The sequence below is a fragment of the Chelonia mydas genome, chromosome 13 (assembly GCF_015237465.2).
Source record: "Chelonia mydas isolate rCheMyd1 chromosome 13, rCheMyd1.pri.v2, whole genome shotgun sequence".
NCBI classification, from domain to species: Eukaryota; Metazoa; Chordata; order Testudines; family Cheloniidae; genus Chelonia; species Chelonia mydas.
The window spans coordinates 40792467-40812737 of record NC_051253.2 but is presented as its reverse complement, the minus strand read 5'-3'; the positions used below and the strand labels follow the sequence as shown (position 1 = coordinate 40812737).

Sequence of the window (20271 nt, the reverse complement as noted above, 5' to 3'; positions counted from 1 at the left end):
AGTTTTTAGAGTTGCTTGGGTAGTTTCAGTGGCCAGCTGAAACTGCGCATATGGGGTTGGGGGGTGGAGGTGTGTTTTTGTTGGACGCATTTGAAGCTTTGGTGATGATGCAGAACACAACCCTAAAGTTTTATGGTAATACACCCTTTTTTATAGTATTACGTTTTCATACAAGGTTATGGACCTTGCTGTGTTACACCGGAGCTGTTAATTACAAGGGAGTTAGGGTTGCTTTTAATTAGCATTATTTTGGGTTGTTACTGGGAGTATTCACAGCTGTTTTTTATTTCATTCCTTTAGCTCCACTTTTTATTTTGTTCTTGGGGCATATGCCTTTGCTTTAGGGTTATTAACTTGCCATCCAGGTGATTTTGATAACAAGGTTGGTGCCTCTTGACTTCTTTACTCTCCTCTTGACCATTTGGCCCATCAGTACTGGCACCTTTTATTTTTTTCTTTCTTAATATGCCATATATTCTTTACTTGCACACAAAACAGTAAATAATTTGAAAGGCAAGAATTACAGCCAAAACACTTTTATTCTTTTAAAAACAAGTATTAACACAATTACAAAGAATAAACCCAGAACATTTTTTACTAATTTAAAGTTAGCAAAATGAAGTGCAAAGCAAAATAAGCAAAATAAAGTACAATTTACTTAAAACAAACTTTTTCCATTAGGCTTTGGCCTACATACCCACCTCCTGAATACTGCATGCAGATGTGATCACCCCATCTAAATAAATGCATATTGGAATGGAAACAGGTTCAGAAAAGGGCAATAAAAATGGTGAGGGGCATGGAACAGCTTCCATATGAGGAGAGATTAATAAGACTGGGACTTTTCAGCTTGGAAAAGAGACGACTAAGGGGGAAGATGATTGAGGTCTATAAAATCAGGACTGATGCAGAGAAAGTAGATAAGGAAGTGTTATTTACTCCTTCTCATAACACGAGAACTAGGAGTCACCCAATGAAAATCATAGGCAGCAGGTTTAAAACAAACCAAAGGAAGTATTTCTTCACACAACACGCAGTCAGCCTGTGGAACTCTTTCCCAGAGGATGTTGCGAAGGTCAAGAGTATAAGAGGTTCAAATAGAACCAGATAAATTCCTGGAGGACAGGTCCATCAGTGACTATTAGGCAAAGTGGGCAGGGATGGTGTCCCTAACCTCTGTTTGCCAGAAGCTGGGAAGGGGCAACAAGGGATGGATCACTTGATGATTCCTTGATTTGTTCATTCCCTCTGAAGCATCTGACATTAGCCACTGTCGGAAGACAGGACACTGGGCTAGATGGACCTTTGGTCTCACCCAGTGTGGCCGTTCTTATGTTCTTACAGAAGATCCTACAACGATCAGAAAATTCTTACTTGGGGCCCTTCTTTCTTCTGCCTATGACAAATTCTGAGCCCACACAAAAGCCTCCCAGACACTCACAGATTCATAAACCTCAAGGGAGCAGTATGATAAACTAGTCTGACCTCAGAGTGGTAGCTGTGGTAGTCTGTATCAGCAAAAAACAATTAGGAGTCCTTGTGGCATCTCACAGACTAACAAATTTATTTGGGCATAAGCTTTCATGGGCTAGAACCCACTTAATCAGATGCATGGAGTGGAAAATACAGGAGCGGGTATAAGTACATTTACAGATGGGAGTTGCCTTACCAAGTGTGAGGTCAGTCTAAGGAGACCATTCAATTAACAGCAGGATACCAAGGGAGGAAAAATAACTTTTGTAGTGGTAATGAGTGGTAATAGCAGTCCCACTGGCTTGAAGGTATAAATTGTCCCCAAATCTGAAATAGTTGTGGGTGAGGACAAAGTCACAAAGTTCAGTCACCAGGTTTGCCATGATAGTATCAGGGATGCTATTCCTGATGGCTTGTAGTCCATCTTTGTATGGAATAAAGTCTGGGAGTGGTTGGGTTATTACAAAACCATCCTAATTTCCCTCTACTGTTACTCACACCTTCTTGTCAACTGTCTGAAATGGGCCGCGATTGTCCCCTATGGTTAAAACTACAAGGGAATATTTCCCACCAGACAGAGCATAGGTCAGTGGAGCCGCAGCTTCTGGGAAAGGGGCTGGGCTGGGGCTTCAGTCGCAGCTATTTCCCAGCACCTGGGGCATTATTCTGTCTCCAGGGGTGTCCCAGCCCAATGGAACCCTGTGACCCGACCCCACCCCTGGCACTGACCCCACTGACCCGCCGTACCACAGCCCCACTACGGCTGGGCAGGGGCTCCAGGGCTGAGTCTCCCACCTCCCTACAAACTGACAGCAATTGGACACTGAGGTCGTGTCAGGGAAATTCTCTTCACTGCCGGCGTCTGGTTCATTCTTTTCTTATCCAAATGTATAAACAGGATCCCAGTGCATTGTGATGGGCGCTGCACACAGACCATCTGAATCCTTGTCTCTTGCCCTAGGGCATATAATGAAGACCACTAAAGGAAGAAATGTCAGCCTCCTATAAGGAGGAGAATATGCAAATACGGGTGACAGGTTCCTGTATAAATATGCGCCTCTCTCTGCCCAGGCTGCACCCGGAGAGACAATCCGCAGCCCCCTGCGTCTGTGCAGTGACCAGAGACTCTCCCATAGAACTCGCCCCGTCAGACCAGGGAAAATGAATCTTTGGGTCCATTTAGTTTTCACTGTAGCAGCTTGGGAAGGTATTTTCCTACCCGTGAACACACTGCAGAAGCAAAAGTTTTATTGTTCTACATCTGTTCTACATCTGTTTTCTAAGTATCTGTTTATTCGCAGGTGTCCGGTCCCAGGTCCAGCTGGTGGAGTCCGGAGCGGGTGTGAAGAAGCCCGGAGACTCTCTCCGCCTCTCCTGCAAAGCCTCCGGGTTCACCTTCAGTGACCGCTGGATGAGCTGGTTCCGTCAGCCTCCCGGGAAGGGGCTGGAGTGGGTCTCTGAGATTAGCACGGGTGGTAGCACCACACGCTATGCAGACTCCATTAAAGGGCGATTCACCATCTCCAGGGATAATTCCAACAGCCTAGTGTACCTGCAAATGACCGGCCTGAGAGCCGAGGACACCGCCCGGTATCACTGTGCGAGAGACACAGAGACACGAAACCTACTTGTGGTAACGCAAAAACCCACCCTGCGGAATCCCCCCTTTCCCCGTTCGCCACACGGGGGCAGCAGATCTGCAGACAGCTCAGAACGAGGCAGGTGTAGGCGGGCATAGGGTAATGAGAACCTGCTAGCAGGTGTTAACCCTTTCATTCCCTTGCAGTGTCACCCATGGCGGCACCAGGCCCAGATCAGCCCGTGGTGCAGGGATCACTCAGTTCCTGAACACAGCCCGCTCAGCTCCCCCGGAAAGGGGCAGGGCTGGGGTTCTGAAGATGGCATTCCAGAATTCCTGACATCAGCTGACGTCAATGGGCGGAGCTAAGGAGTGAACTCACAATAGACAGCTCAGTGGTTTGAGCATTGGCCTGGTAACCCCAGGGTTGTGAGTTCCATCCCTGAGGGTCCATTTAGGGCTCTGGGGCAAAAATTGGGGATTGGTCCTGCTTTGAGCAGGGGGTTGGACTAGATGACCTCCTGAGGTCCCTTCCAACCCCGATATTCTATGAACTTTTTATATAATTAAATACAAATCCTATGTAAAAGAGCATAGGCAAAACATTCCCGTGTAAACACACATTTATAGTCTGAGCGGAAAAGCAAGATAAAGAAAAACAGGAACCATGATAGCAGTGAATGGGCACAAAGGTTTACTCCCCCAAAATGGTAAATCAATGACCTAGAGCTGTGTGGATTGTTGCTTACAAGGGTACTTAATAGGTTATATAATTATCGGACATTAGAAAAGGTTCAGAGAAGGGCAACTAAAATGATTAGGGGTTTGGAACTGGTCCCATATGAGGAGAGATTAAAGAGGCTAGGACTTTTCATCTTGGAAAGAGGAGACTAATGGGGGGATATAATAGAGGTACATAAAATCATGAGTGGTGTGGAGAAAGTGAATAAGGAAAAGTTGTTTACTTGTTCCCATAATAGGGGCCACCAAATGAAATTAATGGGCAGGTTTAAAACAAATAAAAGGAAGTTCTTCTTCACACAGTGCACAGTCAACTTGTGGAACTCCTTGCCTGAGGAGGTTGTGAAGGCTAGGACTATAACAGAATTTAAAAGAGAACTAGATAAATTCATGGAGGTTAAGTCCATTAATGGCTATTAGCCAGGATGGGTAAGGAAACGTGTCCCTAGCCTCTGTTTGTCAGAGGGTGGAGACGGATGGCAGGAGAGAGATCACTTTATCATTACCTGTTAGGTTCACTCCCTCTGGGGCACCTGGCATTGGTCACTGTTGGCAGACAGGTCACTGGGCTGGATGGACCTTTAGTCCGACCCAGTATGGCCGTTCTTATGTTCTTATGACTCCCTGCCCCATACAGTCTCATTAGTCCTGCCCTCATGAATTAACTGTTATCCATCCAATTTGAGAATACTGGGCAGTCATAATATGGATCCTTCCATCATCCATTTCCCTTTCATTCATTTCATCCTTCCTTTCTCCTTTTACCTTCTGCATGTCCTCTGTTCTCAAGCCAACTATTTTTTTTTCTTTTAGGGCCTTATCCGAAGTCCAATAAAGCCCATAGAAGAGTATTTTCAGTCCTGGAAATAGAGTTTGCTCCCAGTCCCAGATTGGTATCTACTTCATTGCCTTATTAAAAACAATGGTTCTTTTCTCCAGTTCACAAAAGAATAACCAGAACGCCCACGGCAGTGTAAGGGGTGCTTTCAAAACACACAGTCAGCGGCTCTGTCAGCCCCTCTTTGTGAGTCCTAAGGGAAGTAATTAAAAGAAAAGTCAGGAAAGGAGTTCGTTTCTTTTATAAGGAGGGGGAGATGCAAATAGGGATGACTGTTTCCATTTTAAATCTCTGCCTCTCTCTGCCTAGGCTGCACCCGAAGACACAATCGGCAGCTCCCTGGGTCTGTGCAGTTACCAGCCAATCCCCTGAGACTTTACCCTCCAACAGGAGGCAAAATGACACTTTGGCTCCTTTTCGTTTTCACTGGAGCAGCTTTGCAAGGTAATTTCACCCGCTAAATGCATTGCGGCGGGACGGGAAGAGTGCAGTGTTGCTGCTATAGATATTCATAGTATTTACAAGGTGCTTTATTTGCAGGTGTCCAGTCGCAGGTCCAGCTGGGGGAGTCCGGAGGGGGTGTGAAAAAGCCCGGAGACTCTCTCCTGCAAAGCCTCCGGGTTCCTCTTGAGCAGTTATCATGTGGATTGGATCCGCCAGGGTGCAGGGAAGGGACTGGAGTGGCTGGCCAGAGCTGCTGCCCAGGGTAGCACCTGCTACTCTGATTCCGTGAAAGGGAGATTCACCGTCTCCAGAGACAACGCCAACAGCCTGCTGCTTTTGCAAATGAGCAGTCTCAGAATGGAGGACACCGCCTTGTATTATTGTGTCAGACATACACCGTGATGGAACCAGGACAAATACCCGCTGCGGGTTGGAGAGGACCGGACATATCATAGAAATGATCCATTATGCAGCCACCGCTAGCGGCGCCACAGTGAAGATTGCACCAGGGATTTGTTTCGAAGCCGAATAATGAATCCAGGCTAAAATCCCCATTTAGTCAGTTCAGCGTCAAAACTGCTGTGTCAGTCCAGGCGTTGCAGTACAGCTTGTGGTGCCAATTCGAGCTTATTTCACCTAGAGACCCCCTGGCAGACACCCCAGCCCCCCACCCCAAATGACCCGTCTCTAGCGCTGTAATGGAAGAACTCTGAGCTTCCTTAAAGTCACACATAATCTTCTGCCAAAGTATTGTTAGGGAATGGAAGATACTGGCCAAAACGCTCCAGAAACTGAGCCCCTTGTCCTCGGAAATATACGAGTGAGATCTGCAAAGATGCCTAGGGGATCCGGAGCAGAAGTTCCAGGTAATGTAAGTTAATAGAGCCATCTAACAGCCTACCAAGCTGCGTACCTGTTCAGCCTACCAAAAATCAACAATCAATAAACAGGCATGGTAATCAATAACTGTTGAGTTTGGGAAGCATCAGGACAAGGCGTTAGGGGCTCTGAAACAAGGAAGCGCACCGCATCACTGGAGTCCCCGGGCCCAAAATTCGACTTCTTCAGCACCTCCTGTGTAAGGTAATGAATTGACCCCAGAAACTGACAGCAGCGCGGTGTGAGAGTTTAATTCACTATGGCTTTTTCTGTGTTCCTCCTCTGCAGCAATCGAGCAAAGCATTTGTGTGTGTGTGTGTGTGTCTGTGTGTGTGTGTGTGTGTGAGACACGCTCTGTCCAGGGTGGGCACAGAGAGGCAGAGGGCCCCCCACCCTGTCCTTTTTATCGGGTCGCTCTCTCTCTCCTTCCTGGGGCGCTGCCACGTTATGCAAATCCCCGCTCCGGGCTCTGGGTTGAAGTAGCGGCCCCGGGGCGCTCAGACCCGCCGTGTCCCCCAGGCGCTGAGCTGCCCCTTGCGAGCGCTTTGTCGTCCCCGCCTAGCGCACAATGAACTCTCTGCTCCTCCCCCTGCTCCTCCTGGCTCTGGCCCCGGGTGAGTGGCTGCGGGAGGCTGCGGGAGGCCGCCCTGATTTGGGGGGAAGGTGAGTTTGAATCTGACCGATCCCTGCTTTTCCCAGGTGTCCTGTCCCAGCTCCGGCTCCAGGAGTCCGGCCCTGGGGTGGTGAAGCCCGGAGAGACCCTCACACTCACCTGCACTGTCACCGGGGGCACCGTCACCAGCAGCAGATACTGGAACTGGGTACGCCAGGCTCCGGGCCAAGGGCTGGAGTGGATGGGATACTGGACCGGGAGCACACGATACAACCCGTCTCTCCAAGGCCGAATCACCATCAGCGTGGATTCTTCCAACACCAAGTATTATCTGCGGCTGGGCTCGCTGACAGCTGCAGACACCGGCACCTATTACTGCGCCAGAGGCTACACAGTGACCCGGAGCAAAGCAGGGACCCGTACAAAAAGGGGAAGCGGATTCAAAGCAGAGCAGAGAGGCCGGTTCAGCAGGGAGTGCTGAGTGCAGACCCGTCCCCTGCACACACACGGACCCTGGCAGGTTTCAGTCCCTCCGGCAGCAGATACATGAAACAGAAGATATTTGAATGTGGACACTGTGCTTAAAAATAGCTGTCTCCCAGGACATAGAATCCTAGGACTGGAAGGGACCTGGAGAGGTCTCTAGTCCAGACACCGGCACTCATGGCAGGACTCAGTATTATTTAGACCCTCCCTGACAGGGGTTTGTCTAACCTGATCTTAAAAACCTCTAATTATAGAGATTCCACAACCTCCTTAGGCACAAAACTTCCCTTGCAAGACTTCCCTCTGGGCCAGAGTTTCAAAGTTAGGCACCTAAAGTTGCTGATAGGCCCTGGTGGGCTTTGCACAAGCAGCTGAGAAGTTTAGCTCAGGCAGGGCCACGTATTTTAAAGATATTTAGCTGCTTAAGATGTAGAGAGTTGCCTGACTCCCATTGATTTCAATGAGTTGTTGACACCTGGGTCCTTTTGAAAATCCCAATAGCTGCCTATCTGGATGCTTAGGAACCTAAATACCTCTGAAAATCCGGCTTCTGTGCCTCAGTTTCCCATCTGTGTAATGGGGATAATGACACTTCCTTACTTCACAGGAGAGTTCTGAGCACAAAACACACTGAAGATTGTCAGGGGCTCAGCCCCTATGGTAATTAGGGCATATCAATAACTGAAATGGATACTGAAAATGTTCCTGTCAGAGCTTTTCTGCGATGGAATATTAGTTATTCAGCTAAACTATTTTTTCCACAAAAATAACTATTTTGGGTATTTGGATGAAAAATATTTTGGTTTTTTTGGCCAAAAAACCATCAATTTAGTTGCTGGTAATTGAATTGTTTTACTTTCCAGGATTCCCCCCCCCCCCCCTTTTTTTTTTCTTTTTTAATTCTTGAAGAAAAGTCTCAGTTTTCAGCCGGGGGGGGGGGGGGGGGGGGGGGACAGGGACACACAACACATTTCCCACCCAGCTCTACAGGGATAGGACCCGTTCTTCATCTGGTCCAATCCTGCTGTTAGCTCAGTCAATGAAAACCAGATTCTGCTCTCATTTACACTGGTAATAATCCAGCATAGCATCCTTGATATCTGAGGGGTTATTTTAGATATCCATCCCCCGCACTGAGGCAGGACTGGACCCTGGCCGTTTCACCCTTGATTTCACCGGGAGCAGAAGCAGGCCCTAACTATACTTCAGATAGTTTCCAAGTCACCCAGAAGACACGTATTTGATTTTCTGCCCCTGAAGCTGATCTGAGAGCTCATCTCCCAGAGAGATCAGAATCCTGACTTTCACCTGATGAAAAGGGCCAGGCCCCAGAGAGATCCCACTGACACCAGAACTAATTTGTCAGCCAGTCAGTTCTCCCCTGTTCGGCTGCAGGGCAGCAGCTGCACCTCGATCTGTTTCCCTCATTTAGCCCAGAACCAGCTCCCTGCCAGCCCCTTTCATCTCCCCTCCCCTCGGGGTGAAACCCGCAGGCAAATCCCTGCCCAGGGGGGTTCCTGATTAAATACAAATCCCTGGTTCTAGGTACCTCAGTTTCTCCCCGGAAACTCAACTGCCCGTTCTCCGCTGCCGGGCAATCTGTTCATGAATTCAGCCCATCATGGACTCGTTCTTCGCCTTCCTTTTCCTCTTAGCCACCCATTCCTGTGAGTGTCTTTGGGAGGGGGTAGGGAAAGTTCTGCTTCGCTTGTACCGGAGGGAGAAATGACCCTTGACTTCAGCAGAGCAGGGGGAGTCCCCGGGGAGTATCTGAACAGCCTTATAATTCCTGAAACAAATTCCCTCCTTTTGCAGGTGTCCTTGCCCAAATCCAGCTGGTCCAGTCCGCCCTGAGAGCGAAGCCCGGAGAGACCAGGGGCTGGGGACCCTACATTCCTACAGCTCGTCCTTCCAAAACCCACTCGACATCTCTGGGAAAGCCCCTGAAGACGAGTTCTGTCTACAGCTGAGTGACATGACAGCTGCAGGAACCGCCGTGTGTTATTGCTCCAGACAAAGGCAGTGGGCCAGAGCAAAGCGGGGATTGGAGCTAGAAGGGAAACCGGTTTGCAAACCGCCCTTTAGCACGGGGCGTTAGGAGCTGAGGGAGAGGGACTCACTGACAGGAGGGGTTTTCAGGAGGGGAAGCTAGGAATATCCCTCGTGTATCAAGTCCCCTGCAACACAACACACACTGCACGGGTCTTATTCCGTTTCGTTGGGAGCAGTAATGAAAAACACACCTGCATCTACACACCCAACCTCGAGACTTCCCATCCCCTCCAGCAGGCGGCAGCACGGACCCCCAGACATTGAGAAAGCAACCGACCGAGCAGAAGTCACGCACTGCCACTGAGACTAGAAAACACACAGAGAGAGAGAGAGAGAGACAGAGCGAGAGAGAGAGAGAGAGAGCAGGTCACATCTCCTTCTGCAGGAGGCAGCCGTGAAACACACAAACGCGCACACACGCCAGAGGTACCCCGCACACACACACACGGGGTCTTATTACTCCCAGTAAGAGGCAGCAATGACTGAAACAGACAAAAGCGGATCCGGATTCCTTCCTTCCTTTCCATACGGGCGAACAGGGACACCCACTCGTTTCCAGTCCTGAGTTGGTCTTTTCTCTACCTAGCAGGAGCCAGAGGGCCTCACAAACACACCCTGGCCTTTCTTCTGGGGCGGGACTCATTCAATCCAGCAGAGAGCAACAATGATACACAAATGGATTTGCACCCATGCGCTGTGACAAAGTCCTACAAGGGGGAAGGTGCCCCTCCTGGATTAAAATTCAGGGTTCTGAATTCCCGACTTCTGTTGCTGGGTGACCGTGCCCGTCACCGCCCTGTGCCTTGGTTTCCCCGCCCTGTGCCTCGGTTTCCCCATCTCTAAAAAGGAGATTGTTCTCCTTAATTCCTTTGTAAAAGCGCTTTGACGTCTTCTGAAAAAAAAGTATTCTTTAAGAGCAAAGTATTATTATTATTATATCTGCTAGGATACAGATGCACAAGCAACACACACACACACGGACAGTGACAACGTCCTATTTTATGCAGTAAAGAGCAACACACGCTGAGACACACACACACATTCACACTCTCCACTGCTCTTCCTCCTTCCAGTAACAAGCGGCAGGGACACACAGCAATACAGTCAGACATTGTCCACCCAGCGGGGGTCCGCTACACCCAACCCATCACACCTATGACAAAACCCAGATCTTATTCCAAGCCCAGCCAGGGACATCGACACACAGCAGCGGAGAGCTCAGGTCTGCGAAGCGGGTGGGATGTGGGTCTGTTCTGATGTCCAGCGCCTCCTGCACTTTAGGAACAGGGGCAGTTTCATCTCCCATTTCTAGCGACGACTTTAGCTAATATACAGAACATCTCCCCCAAGCTTCGGGACATAGACTGTCAAGGTAACTTCACAAGCAGTTCACCGGGTTAGAACAAGGGCTCAATTAGGCAGAAATGTGGCTCTCCATGTATCTCTACTATAGAGAAGGACAGGGAGATTTTCAAAGGTACTAACACCGCTTGGGTGCGCAAATCCCGGGAACCTGGATACCAAACTGCCTTTTGTAACCCCAGGAAACGTTCCAATTCAATAATTTAAAATAAAATATTTTCTTTTTCGTTTCTTTCTTCATGTTAAAACAGACACAATTTTCCTAAGTGGTCTTAAATCTCTCAAATTGGGGATTTCTCATCAGAAAATGCGGCACACCCAAACTCTGAGAAGGAAGCCCCTTCCAAAAACCTGTCCGGCTGGCCAAGTTCCAACATTTCGCTTCCCTTGTAGCGGCTGTGGAAGGTTTTTCCCCCTCATGTCAGAGGCAGAAGGCACGTTGCTCTCCACATGATTTCTAACTGTGACTTTATTCCCAGGTGCCCGGTGGCAGGGGCAGCTGGTGGAGTCCGGAGGGGGTGTGAAGAAGCCCGGAGACTCTCTCCGCCTCTCCTGCCAAGCCTCCGGGTTCACCTTCAGCAGCGCCTGGGTGGAGTCGGCCCATCAGACCCCTGGGAAGGGACTGGGGTGGGTCTTAGAAATTAGCAAGGATGGCTGTACTAAAACTACTCCGACTCTGTTCAAGGGCGACTCACCATCTCCAGGGACCATCCCAACAACCTGCTGTGTCTGCAGCTGACCGGCCTGAGACGGGAGGGCCCGGCCCGGTATAATCGTGCGAGACGCACCGTGAAACGAGACCTCTTGCTCCTAACAGAAAAACCCGGGCTGCAGGTTCTCCCGTGCGCCGCCTGGGGGCAGCAGCTCCACAAAGCAAACAGCCTGCGGCACGGGCAGGACCCGGGCTCAGTGTGTGTGTGTGTGTGTGTGTGTGTGTGTGTGTGTGTGTGTGTGTGTGTGTGTGTGTGTGTGTGTGTGTGTGTCGGGGGATGGGGGAACTGCTGTAGTTCCCTGGCAATGTCACCCCTTGCTGCACATAGCCGCACCGCGGCCTGCAGTGCAGAGACCATCGGGTTCCCCCATAAACCCTGCCCAGCGGGGATTCCTGTGATAAAAGCCGCCCTCCCCCGGGGCAGGCGGGGCACGTTCACTCTCCTCCCGGCCGTTACCATCTCAGACTCACTGGACAGTGGCTGTCGCCTCAGAGAACCGAGACGGGCGATGGGGCTGATCTACAGCCCTTGGGAACCAATGAAACTCTCGCCTCTGATTTCACAAGGGTTTGGTTGTTGAGGCTTAAGAAGGACCTTACACGGTGAGAGCAGATCCACAGCTGGAATCAGCGGTCACCGACCCGCTGGAGTCCACACAGCAGCGACCCCTATTTACAGCAGTTGACGATCTTGACCTGTTATTCAAACAGTTAAACACTCTAGTAAACACGTGGCAACTATTGTGCAATAGGATTTGGGTGCCTAATTCCCTGAGGTTCCTTTGAAAATCTGAGTCTTTCATAAGCAGAGGCTCCATCTACACATTTAGGAATTGATAAGCATCCCCTTAACTGGGGGTTCTGGGACAATTTGTATAGTGGGGGTGCTGAGATCCATTGACCCAAACGTTAACCCTGGATATGATGGAAACCACTTCAAGCCAGGGGTTGCGGCAGCCACATACACACCCCAGCACCCCTAGTTCCAGCACCTCTGCCTTTCACAGTAGTATCTGTTCCCCTGGAAAGAATGAAAGGCACTAAGCTGGGAGTTCTGAACCCCCAGAGCCACTCTCATCTCATAAAGACATCAAAAGTACCAACATCTCCCCTCTCCTATATACCATAACACACACTCCCCCTATAACCCCAGGGCAATGACCCTCTTGAGCTCTCTCAGAGGGTGGATTCCATATTTACCCTGTGGCCGACCCTCCTGCCAGCGACATGCAAAGCGGAGACCTCTCTCCTCCGATTTAAAACCCCACAGACTTTCGGCACTCACAAGGTCCTGGATCTGTCTCAGGGACTCCAGTTCAGATCAGACCCACCTGAGCTCGGCTCCCGAACCGCTCCATGGCTGTGTTGGCCCTGGTACAGCTGGGCCTTGCACTGGCCGCTCTCTCTTGTGAGTTGGGTTTGGGATTCGCTCCTTCCCCTCATTGCCCATTGGTCTGTCTAATATTAAGAATTGAATGTACACTTTCCCATTTTTCATCCCCACCTCCCCAGGTGCCCGCTCGCAGGGGGCTCTGACCCAGTCGGGGACAGCGGTGAAAAAGCCCGGAGAGTCCCATACGGTGAAATGTGCAGTCAGCGGGTTTAACGTTATGGGCTATAACATGTTCTGGATCCGGCAGGCTCCTGGAAAAGGGATGGAGTGGATAATTCATTATTATTCACCGTCTAGCAACAACTACTCCCCGGCAATCCAGGGGCGATTCACATCTTCCAAGGACAGCTCCAATTTCTATTTGCAAATGACCAACCTGAAACGCGAGGACACCGCGATGTATTACTGTGCCAGAGACACAGCGAGGGGAAGCCTGTTACGCTTCATACAAAAATCAGCAGCCTGGTGATCCAGGAATCGCCTTGATTGCAAGGGGGCAGCCCTTACACAGAGAACTAAGGGAAAGTCGCACAGGGAAGTCGCATGCGGATAGCTACAGGATGGAAACTGAACTGGCTAGTGAGGAGAAAAGCAATTCCATAAACAGGGAAATGTTATAAATACAGCAGCAGAAATGCTGACATCAGGCGGTCTTTAATTTAGAGTCTGTTCACTATCCATGCAATAAGAAAAGGAGTACTTGTGGCACCTGAGAGACTAACCAATTTATTTGAGCATAAGCTTTCGTGAGCTACAGCTCACTTCATCGGATGCATACTGTGGAAACTGCAGAAGACATTATATACTCTGTGTGTATATAATGTCTTCTGCAATTTCCACAGTATGCATCAGATGAAGTGAACTGTAGCTCACTAAAGCTTATGCTCAAATAAATTGGTTAGTCTCTAAGGTGCCACAAGTACTCCTTTTCTTTTTGCGAATACAGACTAACACGGCTGTTACTCTGAAACCTATCCATGCATGGCACTTCCTTCACCATGACCCAGACATGTCAGAAAAGTGTCCCATCCACAATTTCCCCTCAACCTTCCCAGAGCCTACCAATGTTCTCTATCTCACCAAACTCTCCCCCAGCCTTGTGTTTGTCATGGAGTCCCCGGGCGATGCTCTGGAACTGCTCTCTACAAAGGCAGGCAGGACTCTGGGGAAGTCTCCTCTCGGTGAGCAGCCTGTCTGCAGGACACAAAGTTCACACAGCTTCCACCTTCCTGGGTCTGGCCTCGGAGCATTCAGCATCCTCTGCCCCTCAGTGCGCTTCCCACAGCAAGTCTGCCCAGGTGGGGTCCTGGGGGGCCAGAGGGTCCTGCACCCCAACTCCGCAGTCAGACATGACTCTCAGCCAGCCAGTAACACAGAGGTTTATTAGACTACAGGGACATGGTCTAACACAGAGCTTGTAGGTTCAGAGAACAGGACCCCTTAGCTGGGTCCATTTTGGGGGTCAGTGAGCCAGACAACCACGTCTGCACTTCACTCCTCATCCCCAGCCAGCCCCACACTGACTCACCCTCCAGCCCCTCCTCCTCCGGGCTTTGTCCCTTTCCCGGGCCAGGAGGCCACCTGATTCCTTTGTTCTCCAACCCTTTAGCTCTCACCTTGCAGGGGGGAAAGGCCCAGGCCATCAGTTGCCAGGAGACAGAGTGTCGGCCATTTATGTACACTGGCCCTTTGCTCTGCAACAATTGCACTCCCTTATCCCACCACCTAGAGACTTAAGAACTGCATAGGGGAAACTGAGGCACCCCTACAGTATTCAGAGGAAACATTAAGAACAGTCCCACTGCGTCACAGTGTTTCGTTCCCTGATTACTATGACACTGTCCCTGGTTTGAGGTGCGGAGTGGCTGGTGTTTAATAAATGCATCTTTAACCCCAGCTCCCCTCCTTAAGTGCAGAGCCCCTCCTCTGGCGAGTGGAGGGTTGCCCTGTCCCACACTAACCCCATGGCTCCGTTACTCTCTATTCCTATGATGTCTGTACTGCTCAGTCTGCAATACGCAAAGCTGGGAGCCCACTTCCAGACCCAGCTACTTAAACTTGCCCTGACTCCACAGGGACCCAATTCCCAGATCCGTCTGAGACCCCCAGATCTTCCCAGCCAGCTACTCCCCTTGCCCTGCTGTCATGGGGTCTCTAGCCCAGATTGACATCCTACTTGTTGGACTGTCTTCTGCCTTCGGTTTGTATTTGGTCTCCTTTTACTGGATGGGGGAAGTGTTTGCTGTGGCCGGTTCCCTCACTGTTCCCTCTTCTCACCCCTCGCACAGGGGCCAGGTCACAGGTTGTTCTGACCCAGTCGGGTCCCGACAAGAAGAAGCCAGGAGAATTCACCCCACTGAAATGGGCTGGGACCGGGTTTAATCCCCAGGACTGGTGGGTCCCACAGGAACCCGGGAAGGGGGCTAGGGTGGCTGCTGAGCTACCACAAACCTTCAGTCGCGACCTGCTCCTCCCCCACCCTCGAGGGGCAATTCACAGCCTCCAAGGACAGCCCCAGCTTCTAACTCCACATGGCTGGGCTGCGACCAGAGGACACTGCCCGGCATTACTGTGTGAGGAGAGAGGCACAATGATGAGCCGTGAACCCAACCCTTCTGCCCTTCTCGCGTGGGGGAAGCAGTGACACACACACATGGGGCAGGGTGAAACGCATCTGACCCCAGCTCCAAACTCCACAGTTCCATGGGAATCCCCCCCTTAGATGTACAAAGCCCTGAGCTGCTGCAAAACAAGCCTGCTTTTCTCACACAACAAACCACTGGTCCCACTGCGATGAATGGGGGAACAGGAGGAAGCGAAAACATTGGCGTTTAGCCTCTGAGCCATGTGTCTGAACCTACCAGGAAATATTTCCCTCTGGTCCCTGCACACGTCAGTGGAGCCGGTCACTGGACTGGGAGTTCAATGCCAGTGTCAGCGGGTGTCCCAGCCCAATGTAGCCCTGTGAACTAACCTCTTCCCAGTCACTGACCCCACAGTCCACCTGTCACACAGCCCCACTGTGCTCGGGCAAGGGATTCCAGAGCTGAGATTCACTGCATCTAATTAATATTTTTACTCCCTTAGGAGCCACCTCTATTTCTTTCTTTCTTTCTTTTAGAACAAACAAATAATTTCCTCATTGTGTGGCAACACTCTACAAGGATCTCTCAGTCTCCCACCACTGAGCAAAGTGATTGAAATTGGGCCCTAAGCTTCAGTCATGGGAATCGAGCCCTTTCAAGGCATCTGTTTGTTTTTCCCTCGTCTAAAGTGTACTGAGCATGCCATCGCACTGTGCCCGGCGCTGCACACGCACAGTCTGGGATAATCTGACTGCCTCCCTCTGAGCCCTACTGCAAGTATCAAATCACATCAGAGTTTGTGTCCCCTATAAGGAGCGTGCTATGTGAATGAGAGTGAGAGTTTCCTGTTTAAATCTGCCCCTCTCTCTGCCCAGGCTGCACCCAGACAGACAATCAGCAACCCACTGGGTCTGTGCAGTGACCATCCAGTCCCCTGAGAACTTTCCCCTCCAGCACCTGGGAAAATGAGGCTTTGCCTCCATTTAGTGTTCCTTGCAGCGGCTTTAGAAGGTATTTTCTCCCTGTAACTGCTCTGGAGAAACAAGGGGACATGACAAGGCTGCTGCTGATATTACAGTGACTTGTAACATGTCTTTATTCCCAGCTGTCCAGTCCCAGGCCCAGAGGGGATGTGAAAAAGCCCGGAGACTCTCTCCGCCTCTCCTGCAAAGCCTCCAGGTTCACATTCAGCAACCACAGACAGCATGCATTGGGTCTGACAGGCTCCTGGGGAAAGGGCTGGAGTAGGTCACTACGGTCAGTCACCCACATGGATCCAGCCAGTGGTATTCCCCGAGTGTTCAAGGACGATTCACCATCTCCCGAGACTACTCTGTCAGCTTGGTTTATCTGCAAATGAACAGCCTGAAACCCGAGGACACCACCCGCTATTACTGTGCCAGACACACAGTGAAACTGTGACACAGCAGGGAGGGGGGAGCATTGACCTGGGAATGTGGCAGGGGAGTTTCACTGGGGATGGGAGACCTGAGAGCCTGTCACCTGAGCCAGGAGGGGGAGGGGGAGGTAACAGTTCCAGTTACTGGATGTTCCAGTAAGCTTCTTTTACAGACTAGCCTCCTTCTAGTGCGGGTCCAGCAATCACACACACCCCCATGGTTACTGTCCTTTGTTCCAGTTTCTTTCAGGTATCCTTTGGGGGTGGAGAAGCTATCTCTTGAGTCAGCTGAAGACAAAATGGAGGGGTCTCCCAGGGGCTTAAATAGACTTTCTCTTGTGGGTGGAGACCTCCTCCTCTCTCCTATGCAAAATCCAGTTCCAAGATGGAGTTTTGGAGTCACATGGGCAAGTCACATGTCCATGCGTGACTCAGTTTTTACAGGCAGCAGCCATTGCCCACATTCTATCTTGAATGTCTCCAGGAAGAATTCTTATGTGGATTGGAGCCTTCCAAGATCCATTGTCTGTTAGTGTTTTTTGATTGGGCACTTAACTGGCAAATTCCTTTCTAAAGAAGCTGCCCAAATGCCTTACTAAGGCTACTTAAAATCAGACAAGTACATAGCCAATATTCATAACTTTGAATACAAAAATGACACATGCATACAAACACTATGAATAGATTCAGTAGATCATAACCTTTGCAGAGATATGTTGCATGGCATGTGTAGCATAGACCGTATTCCAGTTGTGTCATATCCACAATCATAAACATAGTTCCATAAAGAATTATGGGGTGCAACCTCACAGGATGAATTTATCAGCCCCTTATAAAAAGCCAGCGTATGCAAACACGGTGACTCAGCTCCCTGCCTAAAACCCTGCTGTTCCCCGGACCCTGCAACCCTCGCACTGAAAATCCACAGCCTTGAGGGAGAGTGAAAGAGTCAACATCACCAGAACACCTGAGGCAGGCAGAGACACGAGATGTTGGCTTCTCGCTCTAGCAGAGAGCAAAAGTGATTTACTCCCCATCAGGACTAGAGCATCCCCAGGTCCGAAGAGGCAATCGGCAGCCCCCTTTGTCTGCGCAGTAACCTGCCAATTCCCTGAGATCTTTCCCTTCTAATGCCAGGGAAGAGGAGACTTTGCATTTAGTTTTCATTCTTGCAGCGTTGGAAGGTATTTTATCCCCTTCAGAGCACTGGGACACCATAGGAATGTTATCATTTTTGCTTTTATATTAATGCGATGTATAGCATGTCTTTTATTTAGTTTCATGCCGATTATTAGCGTAAGGAGTTAATGCGTCTGGGTCCCTCATTCCTCCTTGTTCATTCTTTCTGTTCGCCAGTTTCTTAAGAGGTCCATTCTGACCCCGTCGGGTCCTGAAGTGGAGAAGCCCGGAGAACCCATGCAGCTGAAATGCACCGTGAGCGGGTTTAGTCCTGGTGACAGGTCGATGGCTGGGATCAGACAGGCCCCAGGAAGGGGCTGCAGTGGCTGGTCAGCTACTGGAAATCTTCAAAAAAAGAAAAGGAGGACTTGTGGCACCTTAGAGACTAACAAATGTATTTGAGCATAAGCTTTCCTGAGCTACAGCTCACTTCACCGGACTAACACGGCTGCTACTCTGAAACCTGTCGATAGGATCAGGGTCTGTCAGGCGCCGGGGAAAGGACTAGAACGGGCAGCTCATCTCAACAGCGCTGGGGGTGATATACACTCCCTTGATTCGGTGAAAGGCCGATCCACCATCTCCAGAGACAACTCCAACACCCTGCTGTATCTGCAGATGAGCGGCCTGAGACCCGCGGACAGCGCCCGGTGTCACTGTGTGAGAGACACAGCGACACCGAAACCGGTTGATGCTTCTGCAAAACCCCAGGCCGCAGAATCCGCGCGCGCCACGTGGGGGGAGCAGCGACATAAACAACAGGGCTCTGGGCACAGAAATGAGAAGGAGCATCCAGGGGAATGAAATCCAAACCTGGCCCCCAGGTTTTAACCCTTTCATTCCCTAGCAATGTCACCCCTGGCTGGACAAAGTCCCGCTGAGCCTGCGGTGCAGACATCCCTCGCTGCTTCAGTGGGCCCCATTCAGGTGTGAGCCCTGTTCCCACGGCCAGTCTCTTCTTGTCGGCTGATGTAAAATATGGCTAATGTGACTCCTTCCCACATTGTTCCTTTGATCTCCTGACCCCACAAGGACCTGGTCACAGATTATTCTGGCCAAGTCGGGTCGAGGTCCCCAGACCTTACAAGTGCAAAGCTGGAAGCCAGTCTTGTTTACCTGTGCGTTAGCATCATGTAAGTAGACCTGGGATGCTAAATTCACAAGAATATGTTTAGTGTTTAGACTTCATAAAATGTTTGTAGGATGTTGGCTGCTCTGTTTTCACTTATCTGTACTCTGTTATAAGATAACTGCAAACATTTACATTGTATATAGCCCTCTTACTAAGTAACCCATCAAAGGCGAAGGAAGCCTTGTGTAAGAAGTTATTAAAATCTGTTCATTAAACGCAAAAGAGCCATTTTGGGAGATCAAGGATAGCAGACTTTGCTAAATGCATTCCTCCCTCCCCCACCCCAACTACTGGTAAGCCAGTTTATAAGAGCTTTTGAATTAAACCTCGAGGAGCCGAAAAATCAAAACCCCCGCCCTGGAGTCCGGAGTCCCGATTTCCTACTCTAGCAATTTCTCTCTCCTCACTCAAGGAAGTTCAAGAGGAAACCCCAGATTCCTGGACTCCTGCTGTAACAAGCAGCCGTGTCTTGCCTCCCGTAGTAGAGACGAATAGAACCCAGGCGTCCGGGTAACGGGATGACAAAGCTTGTCATTGGCTGAGCACCAAATTGACTCAGAACAAAGGTGCTCAGACTCTCGGGAAGGGGCGGCAGTGTGTCGCTGCTGTGACTTCTGCTGGGGGTGCTGTGTGTATTACTCACCAGTTGGGCTAAGGGGCGATGCACCATCTCCAGGGACAATCCCATCCATTTGCTGTTTACAAATGAGCAACCCGAGAGACCCGAGGACACCACCCCATATTACTGAGGTACAGACACACAGCGAGGAGAGACTCAGACTTCAGGACTAGCAGGGCCCATCCTGGTCATCTAGTCTAGCCACAGAACCTCCCCCACCCGACCCACTCCTGGTGACAGAGACCTACCCTTTGTCTGAGTTACTGAAGCCCTCAAATCACGGTTTAAAGACTGTCTGAGATCAGACGAAAACCTTGGGTCCCCTCAAGGTCTATTAAACCAACAATAAACTTAACTGGGAGAAAAGAGACAACTCCGGGAACCCATGGATTTTATTTCATCTCATTCCTTTCAGTTCATGTAATACTGAAACCCAGTGATTAGCTATAAATCCTCACGGACAGATTATATTTTTATAAAAGGGACCTTCTCTTCCCCCTCCATTCACCCGCTCCGAACAAACTCTGCTCCCGCAAGGGGCCACAGGTGTTTTATCTCAGCCTAGCAGCCTATGCCAGGAACTACACTCTCCCCTTGGCACTCACACATACAGTTCCTGGGAGTTTCTTCGAGCAGAGGCACAAGATACTAATATCGCCGAGCCCTGGTGGAGGAGCCCAGACACCCGTTCCCGTAGATATCAACGGCGAAGAGGAGTGTCCGATTTAAATAATACTCTCCTTGCATTGCGGGTCTCTTGTAATCTAACGTATCCCGCCCCCTCC

At 50.2% G+C, this 20271-nt stretch overlaps 2 protein-coding genes, 2 long non-coding RNA genes and 2 gene segments (V, D, J or C); 4 read left to right on the top strand and 2 right to left on the bottom strand.

Annotated features, from left to right (window-relative positions):
* The window catches only part of LOC102940154 (immunoglobulin epsilon heavy chain-like), a 1331510-nt gene that overhangs the window by 620666 nt on the left and 690573 nt on the right, over window positions 1-20271 (top strand). The gene's annotated exons all lie outside the window — the stretch shown is intronic.
* The window catches only part of LOC119563587, a 797667-nt gene that overhangs the window by 106855 nt on the left and 670541 nt on the right, over window positions 1-20271 (top strand).
* LOC119568011 overlaps window positions 1-20271 on the top strand; it is a 937337-nt gene that overhangs the window by 608590 nt on the left and 308476 nt on the right.
* LOC102948108 overlaps window positions 1-20271 on the top strand; it is an 883083-nt gene that overhangs the window by 579844 nt on the left and 282968 nt on the right. Inside the window, exon 3 of one of the 3 annotated variants that reach the window (XM_043526998.1) lies at window positions 2059-2078. The exons of the other annotated variants lie outside the window; for them this stretch is intronic. Coding sequence (XP_043382933.1) covers window positions 2059-2078 — 20 coding nt within the window. The remainder of the gene's footprint in view (window positions 1-2058; window positions 2079-20271) is intronic. 3 annotated transcript variants of the gene reach the window in all.
* LOC122462699 overlaps window positions 1-20271 on the bottom strand; it is a 480831-nt gene that overhangs the window by 226670 nt on the left and 233890 nt on the right. The window lies entirely within an intron of this gene.
* Window positions 4943-16170, bottom strand: LOC122462700. Its single transcript, XR_006285401.1, has 4 exons — window positions 16100-16170; window positions 15734-15739; window positions 12342-12344; window positions 4943-4999 (listed from the first exon to the last, which is right to left on the bottom strand). It is a non-coding gene; the product is annotated as an uncharacterized LOC122462700 (long non-coding RNA).